Here is a 13,739-nt window from a genome sequence, read left to right as displayed (position 1 = left end):
CAAAGTTTGCCCCACTACTCTTAAAGGCTGAGCTGACTCATGCTTGAGGGTCCAATCTTATATTCTGTTTGAAGTGTGATTCATATGCACACTGTTTCATATCAAACTTTATTTGATTTTATTAAAGGGAATGATTCACCGAGATCTGAAACCTGTCAACATTTTTTTAGATTCAGAAGATCATGTGAAAATTGGTGACTTTGGTTTGGCAACAGATCACCCAGCTAATACAGTAAGTGTTTATAAAAAAGGGTGTATGCTGTAATATATAATTTATGATATAATATTATTTATAGAACAAGGCAATGTTTTAATTTTATCTTATATATTTAATAAATACATCTTCAGGAAATATGTTAATTCGTATACTGTGCATCAGAGGTGGTATTCTGCCAGTTTGCACCGGTTTAGGAGAACCGTTAGTGGCGGTGGCGCAAGGCTCCGCCCTCCCACCCAGATGTCATCACGGGCACATGCCCAGACACTACCGAACCAATAGTTAAAATAAGAGGCTACCATTACTGCTGTGCATCATATTATGGTTTACATACTTGTCAACATCATATTTGTATCCTCACTGACTAGTTCCATATCCAGCTAATGAGTTCCATAACTGAATAGGGACTGAAGTCTAATGCATTGCCATTTGCATATATTTTCAAACAATGCTGTTTTTGCCACAAAAGTAAAAAAATAACAAAAAAGCTTCTTCCAACATGTTAAAAACCAGAAAAGGGTTAAGGAAACAATTGGTCCATTGCTGGGAGAAGGTGGCAAGAAGGTGACAAGCAACAGGGAGAAAGCAGAACTATTTAACTCATTTTTTGCATCTGTCTTTACACAAAGGGATAAAACAGTCAAACCTATCAAAAACAGCACCACAAAAATCAGATTAGGAACACAAGTTGAAATAGGGAAGAAAGTGGTAAGTGAGCACCTGTCTACCCTAGACGAGTTCAAATCACCAGGACCGGATGGATTACACCTCAGGGTTCTGAAGGAACTGGCAGACGAGATCTCAGAACCACTGAACTATATCTTTCAGAGATCCTGGAACTACCAAAGGACTGGAAAAGAGCTGATGTGGTTCCCATCTTCAAAAAAAGGAAAAAAACAGATCCAGGAAACTATAGACCTATCAGCCTGACCTGAATACCAGGAAAGATTCTGGAAAAGATAATCAAGCAACGAATTAGCGTACACCTAGAAGCAAACAAAGTAGTAGCCAAAAGCCAACATGGGTTTGTCAAAAACAGATCATGCCAGACTAATCTTATTGCATTCTTTAATAATGTGACAAAATTAGTGGACCAGAGAAATGCCGTCGATATAATTTACTTGGACTTCAGTAAGGCATTTGATAAGATAGACCATATCCTACTACTAGATAAAGTAGAAGAATGTGGGTTAGACAGCATCACCAGCAGAAGGATTCGTAACTGGCTGACCAACCACACTCAACGTGTAGTCCTCAATGGAACTGCATCTACATGGAGAGAAGTATGCAGTGGAGTACCCCAAGGCTCTGTTTTAGGTCCAGTATTCTTCAACATCTTCATCAATGATTTGGATGAGGGAATAAATGGGGAACTCATCAAATTTGCAGATGACACCAAGCTGGCAGGTATAGCCAAGACTCCAGAAGATAGGCTCAAGATACAGAAGGATCTTGACAAACTTGAACATTGGGCACTATCTAATAAAATGAAATTCAATGGTGAAAGAGTAAGGTTCTACATTTAGGCAACAAAAACGAATGCACAGGTACAGTATAGGTGGTACCTTGCTCAATAGTAGTAACTGTGAAAGGGATCTTGGAGTCCTAGTGGACAACCATTTAAATATGAGCTAGCAGTGTGCAGCAGCTTGCCAAAAAAGCCAACACAGTTCTAGGCTGCATAAACGGAGGGATAGAATCAAGATCATGTGAAATGTTAATACCACTTTATAATGTCTTGGTAAGGCCACACTTGGAATACTGCATTTAGTTTTGGTCACCACGATGTAGAAAAGATGTGGAGACTCTAGAAAGAGTGCAGAGAAGAGCAACAAAGATGATTAGGGGACTGGAGGCTAAAACATATGAAGAATGGTTGCAGGAACTCGGTATGTCTAGTTTAATGAAAAGAAGGACTAGAGGAGACATGATAGCAGTGTTCCAATATATCAGGGGTTGCCACAAAGAAGAGGGAGTCAAACTATTCTCCAAAGCACCTGAGGATAGAACAAGAAGCAATGGGTGGAAACTAATTAAGGAAAGAAGCAACTTAGTACTGAGGAGAAATTTCCTGACAGTTAGAAGAATTAATCAGTGGAACAGCTTGCCTCCAGAAGTTGTGAATGCCCCAACACTGGAAGTCTTTAAGAAGATGTTGGATAGCCATTTGTCTGAAATGGTAAGGGTTTCCTGCCTAGGCAGGGGGTTGGACTAGAAGATCTCCAAGGTCCCTTCCAATTCTGCTATTGTATTGTGTTGTATTGTATTGTATTACTTTCAAGCCATTATTCAGATCTAAGAGTGTGATCTATATAACCAGATATGGTGCATTTTTCTTTTTCAGGTAGACTCTAAACCTGGAGAAGTTTCCAACCAAAATGTGGTTGCAAATGATCCATTGGGTAGGTATAAAGCAGCATGTTTCCCTGCTTCTTTAAACATATAGTTTTGAAATGCAGATTGAAATGAATTTATATCTTTCCAATTACAGGATCAGGGATAGCATTTGTTCTTCAAATGCTGACCAGGCTTAATTTTTAAGCAACCTTATGTCGGTTGCTATCAAGTCCCAATAATACCCTACCATTTAGGATTAATTTTCATATTTGAACACTAAGAAATGTTCATATTTATGACTTTATTTGTTCTAACAAATGTTTCTAGCATTCTGTTGTGAACAATAGCAGCTCCATTGTATACATTAGCAGTTTGAACCTCTCTTGTCTTTTCTTATTACCTTTTAGTCTGCTTCTGATCAAGGACTTTTCTTCAACATTTCCCTAATCATTTTTTAATGAAACAGGGATTGTGATCATAAAATAATTTACATAATATTGGTAAAAATACAGTGAATACCTGTAATATAAGAGTTTCAGTAAATACTGAAAGCTTAGATTTTAAAAGAACACACATGCATATTCACAGCTCAGATTACAAAGCAAAGGAGATACAAAAAGTCTAATTCGGTAAAATATTTAGGCAAATATCTCTACTTATATTCAAACTTGCAAACTGACTGTAGAATAATTGCATTTTCAAGCTATAATGTAAAATGTGTGAGTTACTTTCTAAGCATTTAAAAGGCAGCAAAGCAGTTAATAAAGTTCAATAATTAAATCTTTGGTTTTTAATAGGAAACTTAACAGGAATGGTTGGCACTGCTCTTTATGTGAGTCCAGAAGTCCAAGGAAGTACTAAATCTACATACAATCAGGTAAAAATGTCCATAAGACTTACATTCTTATCAGGGAAATTGCTTCAGTGACATCATGTGAAATCCACAATGGGGGTTTTTGGAGCCAGGTTTGTTCCTTAGATCCAAAGATTGCCATTTACTCTATTAAATAAATAAAATTAAACTTGAACTTGAAACTTGAAACTATTATAACACATTGGTTTTGCTTTACTGAAGTTCCCTGCATGTTTTATAGTGTGGGCCTCAATCTGGGCAACTCTAAGAAGTGTGGACTTCAACTCCCAGAATTCTTGGGGTTGAAAAGTCCATACCTCTTAAAGTTGTTAAGATTGAGAAACACTGATGTATAGGCAGAAAAAGAGGATATAAGAAGCAATAACAATTTTAACAGCCTTTTATTATTGATGTGGGAAAGCCTTTAGAAGGCACTTGCTATAGTGTAGAAGTTTTAAAAGAGGATTGATTTTACATATTGACTATTTACATTTTTAGGCACACTTTTCTCTTGCCTAGTGAGATATTGCCATAGTATATTTTGTTTACTTCAAGCATTAGTATTATATAAAAATATAATGGCAGCAATTGTACAGTGTCATTGTTATTTTCTCAACTGTCCTAGAATTCATTTTTCAGTCAGACATTCTTTGCACTTTCTTTCACAATATTTTTTTTTAATGGGTCCACTATAAGATAAGCAATCTGATTAAATAAGATACTCGGACTGTTTAGATTCCAGATTCTATTTCTTGCAAGTATACTGACTTCCAGTTTTCTTTTTCTAGAAAGTGGACCTCTTCAGCTTGGGTATAATATTCTTTGAGATGTCCTATCATCCAATGACTACTGCATCGGAAAGAATCTTTGTTCTTAGTCAGTTAAGGCTTGTATGTATAAATTTCATTTATAATTTGTCCAGCAACAACTTATTGGATAGGGCAGTTTTTTTAAAAAGAAAAATTCATGGCAACTGCTCTCTAGGCCATATAAGACTAACTCATATGGAATAATTATGGAAGCTATCAAAATAGAGAAACACCCACACAACATGAATAAACGTGACAATACCTCCCGCCTACCAGACATCTGGAAACCAACCCTAGACAACAAATGAGCCCCACCCACCACCCAGGCCGTTACAGCACAAAACAACAACGGACACACAGCCAGCACCAACCTACCAATCATGATAAAACCATACAGCCAATCAATCCATTTACTGAAACAAAGCCAGGACTCCACACACACCCCACCAAGATTTATAGAAAGACGCCAGCTCCAACCACGCTTTAAGCCGAAAACACAGCCTGAAGATGGCAAGTGAGACCTCGCTGAAATGTTGCCAAGACAATCTCAATCTTACATGGAAAAAAAACCCGAATACAACAAGACCAGCATATACGAGGTCCCACTCGCTTTATAGGATACTATAAGATAAAATAGTGACTTATATTTGGTTCTCCCATTTAATGTGTCTCCACTGTCACATGATCAAAATTGCAGTGATTAGCAGTTGTCATGCACTTATGATGATTACAGAATCCTGGGGTCACATGATCATCATTTGCTACCTTCCCAACTGGTTTCTGACAAGTTAAATCAATGGGGGAAGCTGGAGACTGTTAACTACAATGTGATTTTACCAAGAACCTTGTTGCTTTGCTTAATGACCATGGAAAAAAAATTCATAAAAGCAGGTGTGACTTTCTTAACAATTATTTTACTTAGCGATGGTAATTCTGGTCCCAATCCTGGTTGTAATTCAAGGACTACCTGTATTAGGACAAAGCATTAATAAGAGGTGTGTCATAAAACCGTGAGCTTAAATGAAACATTTCTCTTTGGACTATTTAAGCTGCCACATCTTTTGCAAGGATGCTTAGTTGCTTCATGCCTGTACCTATATGGACACAGTAGCTGGGCATGGATGAATGTATGGATATGGATGGAAAAAGCTTTTGAAGCTGGCACTTGAACCTTCTGAAAGAGGTGGCTGCTTTAGCACTTTGAAGACAGATGATTTGTCTCCACTTAATGTATTTTGTGATGTATTTCTTTCAAACACTTTGCTTACCTCTGGTTTACATTAACTGTGTAATGGTATAAAAAGATACAGGATTTACGCCATACAATTGCTCGTATTAAGTATTGTAGGGCACAGTAGAAAGACAGGTGAGAAAGTGGCTTACTTACCAGTCTGTTTTTCATATATTTACCCAATTTGGCACCTTCTAGATACGATTTCAACTTTCATAATGCTTAGCTAGTATGACTCTTGGATCTGTTGTCTGGGAACTAAAAAAATCGAGGTCTAACTCTCCTGAAAGTCATTAGGTTGGGAAAGGCTACCCTACATAATTATAAATGGCAAAGATATTTTCATTTTGATACATATAACTTTTAATGTGATCACATTATTCTGATGTGTTTTGTTTTTCAGCCATTTATTGAATTTCCAGAAGACTTTGATGAAGTAAAAAATGCAAAACAGGTATTCACTTTTTAAAAAAGTAATGGTTATATTGTGTATTAACAATTTAATGTATTTGTTTATCAAATTTAGAGACTGCCCGTCTCACTGCCAGAGCAACCTGGGGTGGTATCTATTTCCTCCATTGAGATAAATACTGGTCTGTTTCCTAGTTAAATTTGAAAATAATGAATAATAATGTGGGGTCCTTGGTGCTCTCTGAGCTTGGTTGTTTGTTTACACCAGTTTCATCACCCAAAGTAAATAACATTAGGTAAATAACAGTGATTGATGATGTTACCTAATTTGGGTAATAAAACATCTGCAAGAAAACAGCCAAGCTCAGAGAGGAGCAAGAACCCCTCATTTCAACCCTGAGCTACAAATATTTTCCTTTATTGGCAGTTAATAATATCTAGAGGAGATATCTAGATCTCCTAATATCTAGAGATCAACCCTGACTGCTCTTTAGAAAGCCAGATCCTGAAGATGAAACTCAGATACTTTGGCCACCTAATGAGAAGGAAGGACTCACTGGAGAAGAGCCTAATGCTGGGAAATATTTTTTTAAATAGATTTTTTTATTTTTAGACAAATATAAACAAACAAAACATAAAACATAAAACCATCTTTCATCACATACAGAGTGTCGATTGGTTACAGGGTTTTTGTGCATCCTTTCCATAGTCATCACTTGCAATTTATATGAATTCACATATTATAAAATCCAATATATTATATACATTATTATCATTGTATCTTATTTGCTTGACTATCACTATTTATTCCTCACTTTCAATGAACTACACTAAATATTGGGATCATTTATATTATAACAATTCATTACATCATCTTCAATCTATCCAATAATAATATGTATTTATATTATATTCAATGTCATTCTATTATTTTTGTATTGGTAACATTCTGATGACATTTCCAACACTTTTCCAATTTATTCTTGAACATTCTAGCTATTCTCGTCGGGGATAAATGCCAACTCTAAGACATCTTATACAAATTTTCTTTATATGCTGTTGACTTTGTCATTTTATAATTTTGAGACCACAATTTCTGCCAATTCTCTAACTCAATTCCATGTCCAAAGTTTTTCCCCAAAGCAATCATAGATTCTTTAACTTATTCTTCTTCTAGCTTAGCTTCTAATAAATATTCATATAGTTTTTTAATTACCTTTTCATCAGTACCTATCAAAATTTTATCTAACTCAGTCATTTCATCATGGATACCTTCCATTTTAAGATCTTTGTCGTATCTGGAATGTATTTGCACATATGAAAACCAGTTCATCTTTATACCCTGCTGTTCCAGTTCTTGCATAGATTTAAGTTCACCCTTTGCATTCAATATTTCACCATATCTAACTGTTTGTTCCTTTTTGTATGTTATTGTATATGAAAAAGCTTCAATAGTTGATAACCAGATTGTAATTTTTAAGTAATGTTGCCTTTTAATCTTTTCCCAATTTAATAGCAAAGCCTCGCATATATAATGCCTTCTAAAATACCCCTGCGTTTTAGTTCCCTTGTACCATAGGAAAGCGTGCCATCCCAACAACAAATCGTGTCCTCCTACAGTCAATAATCTAGAATTTCTTAATGTTATCCATTCCTTGACCCACATCAAACTTGTTGCCTGATAATATAATTCCCAGTTAGGTAGACCAAATCCTCCTCTTATTCTAGTATCTTGTAACAATTTTAGTTTTATTCTCGCTTATTTTCCCTGCCAAATATACTTCACCATTTTGTTTTGATCGTCAAAATAATCTTTCCCTAATCTAATTGGAATTGTCTGGAACAAATATACAATCCTTGGTAGTATGTTCATCTCGATTGTTGATATTCTCCCTGCCAAATCTGTCGCAATCTGTTGTTTAAGTTTATGGTAATTGTTCTCTTTAAGTATACTACATCTTGCTGTCAAATATATCCTTACATACTTGACCTTATTCGTGACCTGGATCTTCAATGCTGGGAAAGATTGAGGGCAAAAGAAGGGGACGACAGAGAATGAGGTGGCTGGATGGAGTCACTGAAGCAGTAGGCATGAGCTTAAATGGACTCCAGAGGATGGTAGAGGACAGGAAGGCCTGGAGGAACGTTGTCCCTGGGATCACGATGGGTTGGATATGACTTTGCAAATAACAAAATATATAATCAATGTCTGTTTACCCCATTAGGATTAAATAATATGTATTAAAGTAATCTAGTTCCTTGAAACAAAATGAATATTTAGAAAGTAATATTGAAGTAATATTTTTAAAAATGACTGGAATATTATACAGTTTACAGATTTTATTAGCATGACTGAAAGATTATTCCATATTTTTGTGTTTTCTGACAATAGCTGCAAATATGATATATATATTGATTGTGTATAATCAGGAAGACAGATCTAAAGATAGAAGTTAGAAAGAAAACTGTTTGATTTATAAATTTAAAATGTCACCATATATTTTGGCTTTCTAGAAACTGGTGATTGCTTGGCTATTGAACCACGATCCTTCAAAACGGCCAACTGCTATGGAGCTCTTAAAAAGTGAACATCTTCCACCTCCTCAGTTGGAAGAGTCTGAACTTCATGAAGTCCTTCATCATACTTTAGCAAATGTGGACGGAAAATCATACCGGACCATGATGGACCAAATATTCTCCCAGCGCATTTCTCCCGGAATAGATTATACCTATGACAGTGATATCCTCAAGGTGTGTTCTTAAGTCTGCATTGAAAAAAACAGCAACTTAGATATGATTGGAATCTTATTTTATTGCTTTTAAAATAATAACAGAACAAGAAACAACAAACAGAAAAAGAAAAGCGGGGGACTAATGGGGAAGAAAAATGAAAAGCATTGGGAAATATTGCTTTGACTAATTCTAATGCTTCCAGTGTAGTACTTTCATACACAAAGTATGAAAATTGGCAGGGGAAGAAAGTGTTAGTGGTTGTTTTGGTTGCTGCTCTGTGGCTTCCTGTTATGTCTTATAAACACTTTTCATTTACTTTTGAAGCCGTAATACCGCATTTTTCGCAGTATAAGATGCACCTTTTTCCATTAAAAAAAGGCTGAAAATCTGGGTGCATCTTATACACTCTATACAGCAATTTTTGCTTCGCCCCTTCACCAAAATAGCCGTGCATAGCTTTTAGAAGGCTTTCAGAAAGCTCCTGGGGGCTGGAGAGGACAGAAATAAGCGAAAAATGGCCCGGTTTTTGCTCTCCCAGCCCCCAGCAGCATTCTATAAGCTTCCTAAAGGCTACCCATGCCCCTTTTTTTGACAAAAAAATGGGCCCGTTTTTGCAAAAACAGGCCATTTTTTGCTCGTTTTTAGGAGGCCTACCCCCCAGGAGCACTCTACAAGCCTCATAAGGGTTATTCATGCCCTTTTTTTGAAGAAAAAAAAAACAGCCAGTTTTTCGCAAAAACGGGCCGTTTTTGGGAGGTTTGCAGAGTGCAAAAACTTTTTTCCCCTCTTCAAAACCTTGCTGCATCTTATACTCCGATGCGTCTTATACTCTGAAAAATACGGTAATAATTTTGTTTTATTACTCAATTTATAGGGCTGCCCATCCCTAATTAATGACTCTAACCATGTTAAAAATATAAAAAAGGAAAAAATCATACACACAACAAAAGCCAAAGTAAAAACAGACCCACCCATAACAATTAACATAGGCAATGCTCAACCCCATCTTAGGCCTAGTGACAAATCAGGTCTTTAAGCCTTACAGAAGATTGACGAGAGTTATGGCCAACCTGATCTATTTTTGCTTAATAATAATTTATTAGAGGAACGTGGTGGCTCAGTGGCTAAGATGCTGAACTTGTTTATCAGAAAGGTCAGCAGTTCAGTGGTTTGATTCCCTAGCACTGCGTAACAGAGTGAGCTCCCATTACTTGTCCCAGCTTCTGGTAGCCTAGCAGTTCGAAAGCATGTAAAAATACAAATAGAAAAATAGGGACCACCTTTGGTGGGAAGGTAACAGCGCTCTGTGTGCCTTCAACATCTAGTCATGCTGGCCACATGATCACGGAGATGCCTTCGGACAGCGCTAACTCTTTCGCTTTGAAACTGAGATGAGCACTGCCCCCTAGAGTCGGGAACGACTAGCACATCTGTGGGAGGGGAACTTTTCCTTTTCCTTTAATAATTTATTAAACTTTTATGCTGCCCAACTCACATACAGTAAATTGTGCTTCCTTTTCAATCTGAGTCCTTTCAAGGCAGAATTTCTGAGGTATATTTAAACATTATACTGCCATTTATTATAACTAATAGCTTTTTTAAAAAAATGAAAACATGGCACACATTCATTGCAGAAATGTATTTCACATTTTTAAAAAAAGTTAATAAAAAATCCTAGGATCCTATTTCCTGCAGATCAGGACAAACACAGTTTAACGTGTGCAAATAAAATACAAGCATTGGAATGCCTAGTCAGGCACTGTTTTCAAAGTCCTCTATTAATTTGTGAGTTTAGGTTGAATGTGGGAGTAAATTGCAGGCATGAGAAACAGATTTCAAGCATATAAACTCTCAAAAGCTAATGAAGGGAAAGAAACAAATAAACATTACTCAGTATTCCCTTTTTGGAAATAGAAACCTCCTTTGATAATTTGAAACTACAAATATTTACTGAAAATATATTTGCTAATTAGTACAGTATGTTAAGCTCAATGAATATAAATCTGCCGCTCATAGTTTAGATGCACTCTCTATTTTTGTAACTGAAGGGGAAAATGCATTGCTTACCTCTGATCACTGTTAATTTTAGGGCAGCTTTACAGTTTGGTCAACCAAGATTCAACAACATGTGTGTGAGACAATTAGCCGAATTTTTAAAAGACATGGTATGTATGCTTATATAGAATATTCTTGAATTAGGTTGAAATATTTTTATAAGAGAGGTATGCAGCATTATTATTCTGACAGCAGAAATAGGTACTGTACTTCTGGTACCTTCCATACCTTGTTCTTGAATTAATGTCAGGCATATTCAGTATTATATTTACAGTATATGCCTACGAACTGGAGTTTTCAGCTATATATAATTAGATTTATTGAAACATTGAATGAACAAATATACACAGAAGTTCAAATGTCTCTACTTGAAACAAGTCGTAAACACATACTTTATTTGAAAAGTGAGAATGAGAATGTTAAGTGAATACTGAAACAATTTCTTTAAAAATATTTTATATTTGTTCAATGAAATTATACTGTTGTTATCATTTTTGCACAGGAGCTGTCAAGATGCATACTCCCCTGCTGATGCCTAGGAATAGAAAACTCTATGAGCACAATGAAGCTTCATATTTGATGGACCACAGTGGAATGCTGGTGATGCTTCCTTATGATCTCAGAGTGAGTATGAATATCATCTTCAAGGATCTTGGACTGGCCTTGCCATCTTCTGTAGTTCTCAAGCAGTATGGGCAAATCAACTACTGTGGATTAGAAACTGATTTAAAGAGCTTGCACAAGGGGATACATTGGGAAGGAAGAAAAGAAATGTCAGTATAATTCCATGTTCGATAGGAAGATAAGCTTACATGCTGAGTAAAACATCTTGGTTTCTTTATGTTATAAACTATATTTTCACTTAAAGATTGCTACTGATAACCATGAAAATTATATTTTGCTTTATACTGCTTTTTTCAGTTTATAACCTGCTTTTATATCTCATTTCAGATTCCATTTGCTAGATTTGTAGCTAGAAATAATATAACAAACTTGAAAAGGTAAGGGAAATCTCCCAGGTATACATTTTTTTGTTTTCAAAACTGGACAAAGATGGATTGTTTATGCATTGTACTTCTGTAAAATAAAGCTGGCTTAGAAGAGGGACCAAAGTTTACCGAAAGCCACATATTTTGAATGGAATTTCCTGGCATCTGCAGTTAAAAGGAATCTTCAGTAATATATCCTTATTTAGGGCCCTTGAAGCAATCTATCCCAACATAATACACCTTAGGTATATTGGAGCACAATCCCCATCATTCATTGTCATTGTGGGCCTTTCAGATAGAATCTCATGCCTGGTTACCTGATGGCTTGACTATTGAAGTATGGTGTACTTGAGGCTGCCCTTAGACACCACCCAAAAGTTTCAACTGGTGATGCAGGCAGTGATAAGGTGCTTCAATAAACCCATGCAAAACTTCTGCTTTGCAAGCTGCATTAATTGCCTGTTTGCTTCTGAACATGATTCAAGATGCTGAACATTACCTGTAATGCCCTACAATATATGGCATAGGGCCTGAGTGGCTACCTCTCTCCCGTAGTATCTATCTGACTTATTTGATCTTACATGGTTGGTGCACTTCAGGATCATTCAATTAAACTACGTCATCTCTTGATCCCAGAAACACACTTTCTCTGTAGCAGCACATGCTTTTTGGAAGGAGGTTCTTTCAAGATCTAAGTGACCCCCCACTTTGCTGTTGATTAGAAGGGCCATAAAATCCTGGCTCTTTGCTCAGGCTTTTTGTGAGCGAGAGTGAGAACCCTCGCTTCATACTGATCCTTTCTGTCAATCTTACCTTTTATTTTCTTTTTTTTAATCGATGTTTTTGAAACATCTTTCCTGTAAACCATCCGGAATTGTTGAGGGCCAAGCTGCATACATTTGCAGCCAAAGTTTGATAATTAAACCATGTCCCCAAATACAGGGGAATTATGGGAGCTAGGTTAACAAGTCTAAAGAATGGGAAATATGCTTTGGGAAATCATGGCCAATTGGAGTAGATAAAACTGGACAGATTGATTAATGTACACTACCACAGAAGATGGTTTCGGGTGTTTCAACTGCACACTTTTATCTCTCTAGATACTGCATTGAGCGAGTTTTCAGGCCTCGGAAACTAGATCGTTGTCATCCAAGAGAACTCTTAGAATGTGCATTTGATATCATCACACCTACTGGAAATAGTTTTTTACCTATTGCAGAAACCATCTACACAATCTGTGAAATAATCCAGGAATTTCCTGTGCTGCAAGTAGGTGTTTTTTTTGCCTTTACCTTTCCAAAAGGTATCGGGCCAGAGGTGGGAATGTTATTTTCTTCACTTCCTATGTGAGAATCCAGGATTTAACTCCTCCTATTTGCTAAGAAGACTAGTAGGCGTATGACCTGGTTCCTTCTGTGTTCCTATTCCGAGTAGGTGCAAACAAATCATCATTCCTATTATTAAATTTATTTGCCACTTGTCTCACCATGGGACTACTGAAGGTGGCTCACAAGTATAAACAAAAATGAAGAAATAAAAAGGAAGTTTAAACAAAAATAAAATAATAAAACAAGGAAAAAAAACAGAAAATACATTGATGTGACTAGTAAAAATGAGTGCTATAATTGTATAATAAAGGCCTCAATATTGCTATAATATAATATACAATATTACTCCAAAAAATAGTGATTTATTGGTGACTTATAATTATTGATATAGGAGGTGCTTGACTTAATAACTCTTATCTGGCCATAAGGATATTTTTCATTAATGAAATCCAGTGCAATTGGATTAAATCTCATTCATTGATTAAATTCCGTTAAATTGAATTAAATATAATACATTAATGAAATCCAATTCAGAAGCTTTGTGTTATCCCAGAATATTGTTGAGAGGGAAGCTTGTATTCCAGAAGAGCCTCTGTGGATTCATGGGCCTTCAGATTCTTCATTTATGAATTAAATTCATTGTCAACTAAGATTCTCTCAGTGTAGGTAGTCTCAGTAGTGATATAACACAAAAGAGGTGGGATAGAAGAAGAAATACTGGATACTGACATTTAGATTTCGTTGTCATTAAAAAGTAATGGAAATGCAACTGAAAT

General features: G+C 36.0%; 1 protein-coding gene across 1 annotated transcript in view; it reads left to right on the top strand.

The window, feature by feature from the left end:
• EIF2AK4 (eukaryotic translation initiation factor 2 alpha kinase 4) overlaps positions 1-13,739 on the top strand; it is a 56,123-nt gene that overhangs the window by 29,329 nt on the left and 13,055 nt on the right. The window contains 10 exon segments of the mRNA XM_032229751.1: positions 128-232; positions 2,562-2,619; positions 3,352-3,431; positions 4,196-4,297; positions 5,851-5,901; positions 8,373-8,609; positions 10,681-10,756; positions 11,149-11,270; positions 11,598-11,647; positions 12,736-12,904. Of these exon segments, the coding sequence (XP_032085642.1) occupies positions 128-232; positions 2,562-2,619; positions 3,352-3,431; positions 4,196-4,297; positions 5,851-5,901; positions 8,373-8,609; positions 10,681-10,756; positions 11,149-11,270; positions 11,598-11,647; positions 12,736-12,904 (1,050 nt within the window).

This window comes from Thamnophis elegans, chromosome 1 (genome assembly GCF_009769535.1).
Source record: "Thamnophis elegans isolate rThaEle1 chromosome 1, rThaEle1.pri, whole genome shotgun sequence".
NCBI lineage: Eukaryota > Metazoa > Chordata > Lepidosauria > Squamata > Colubridae > Thamnophis > Thamnophis elegans.
Note: the sequence above shows the minus strand (reverse complement) of the source record. Positions and strands in the feature narration are given on the sequence as shown.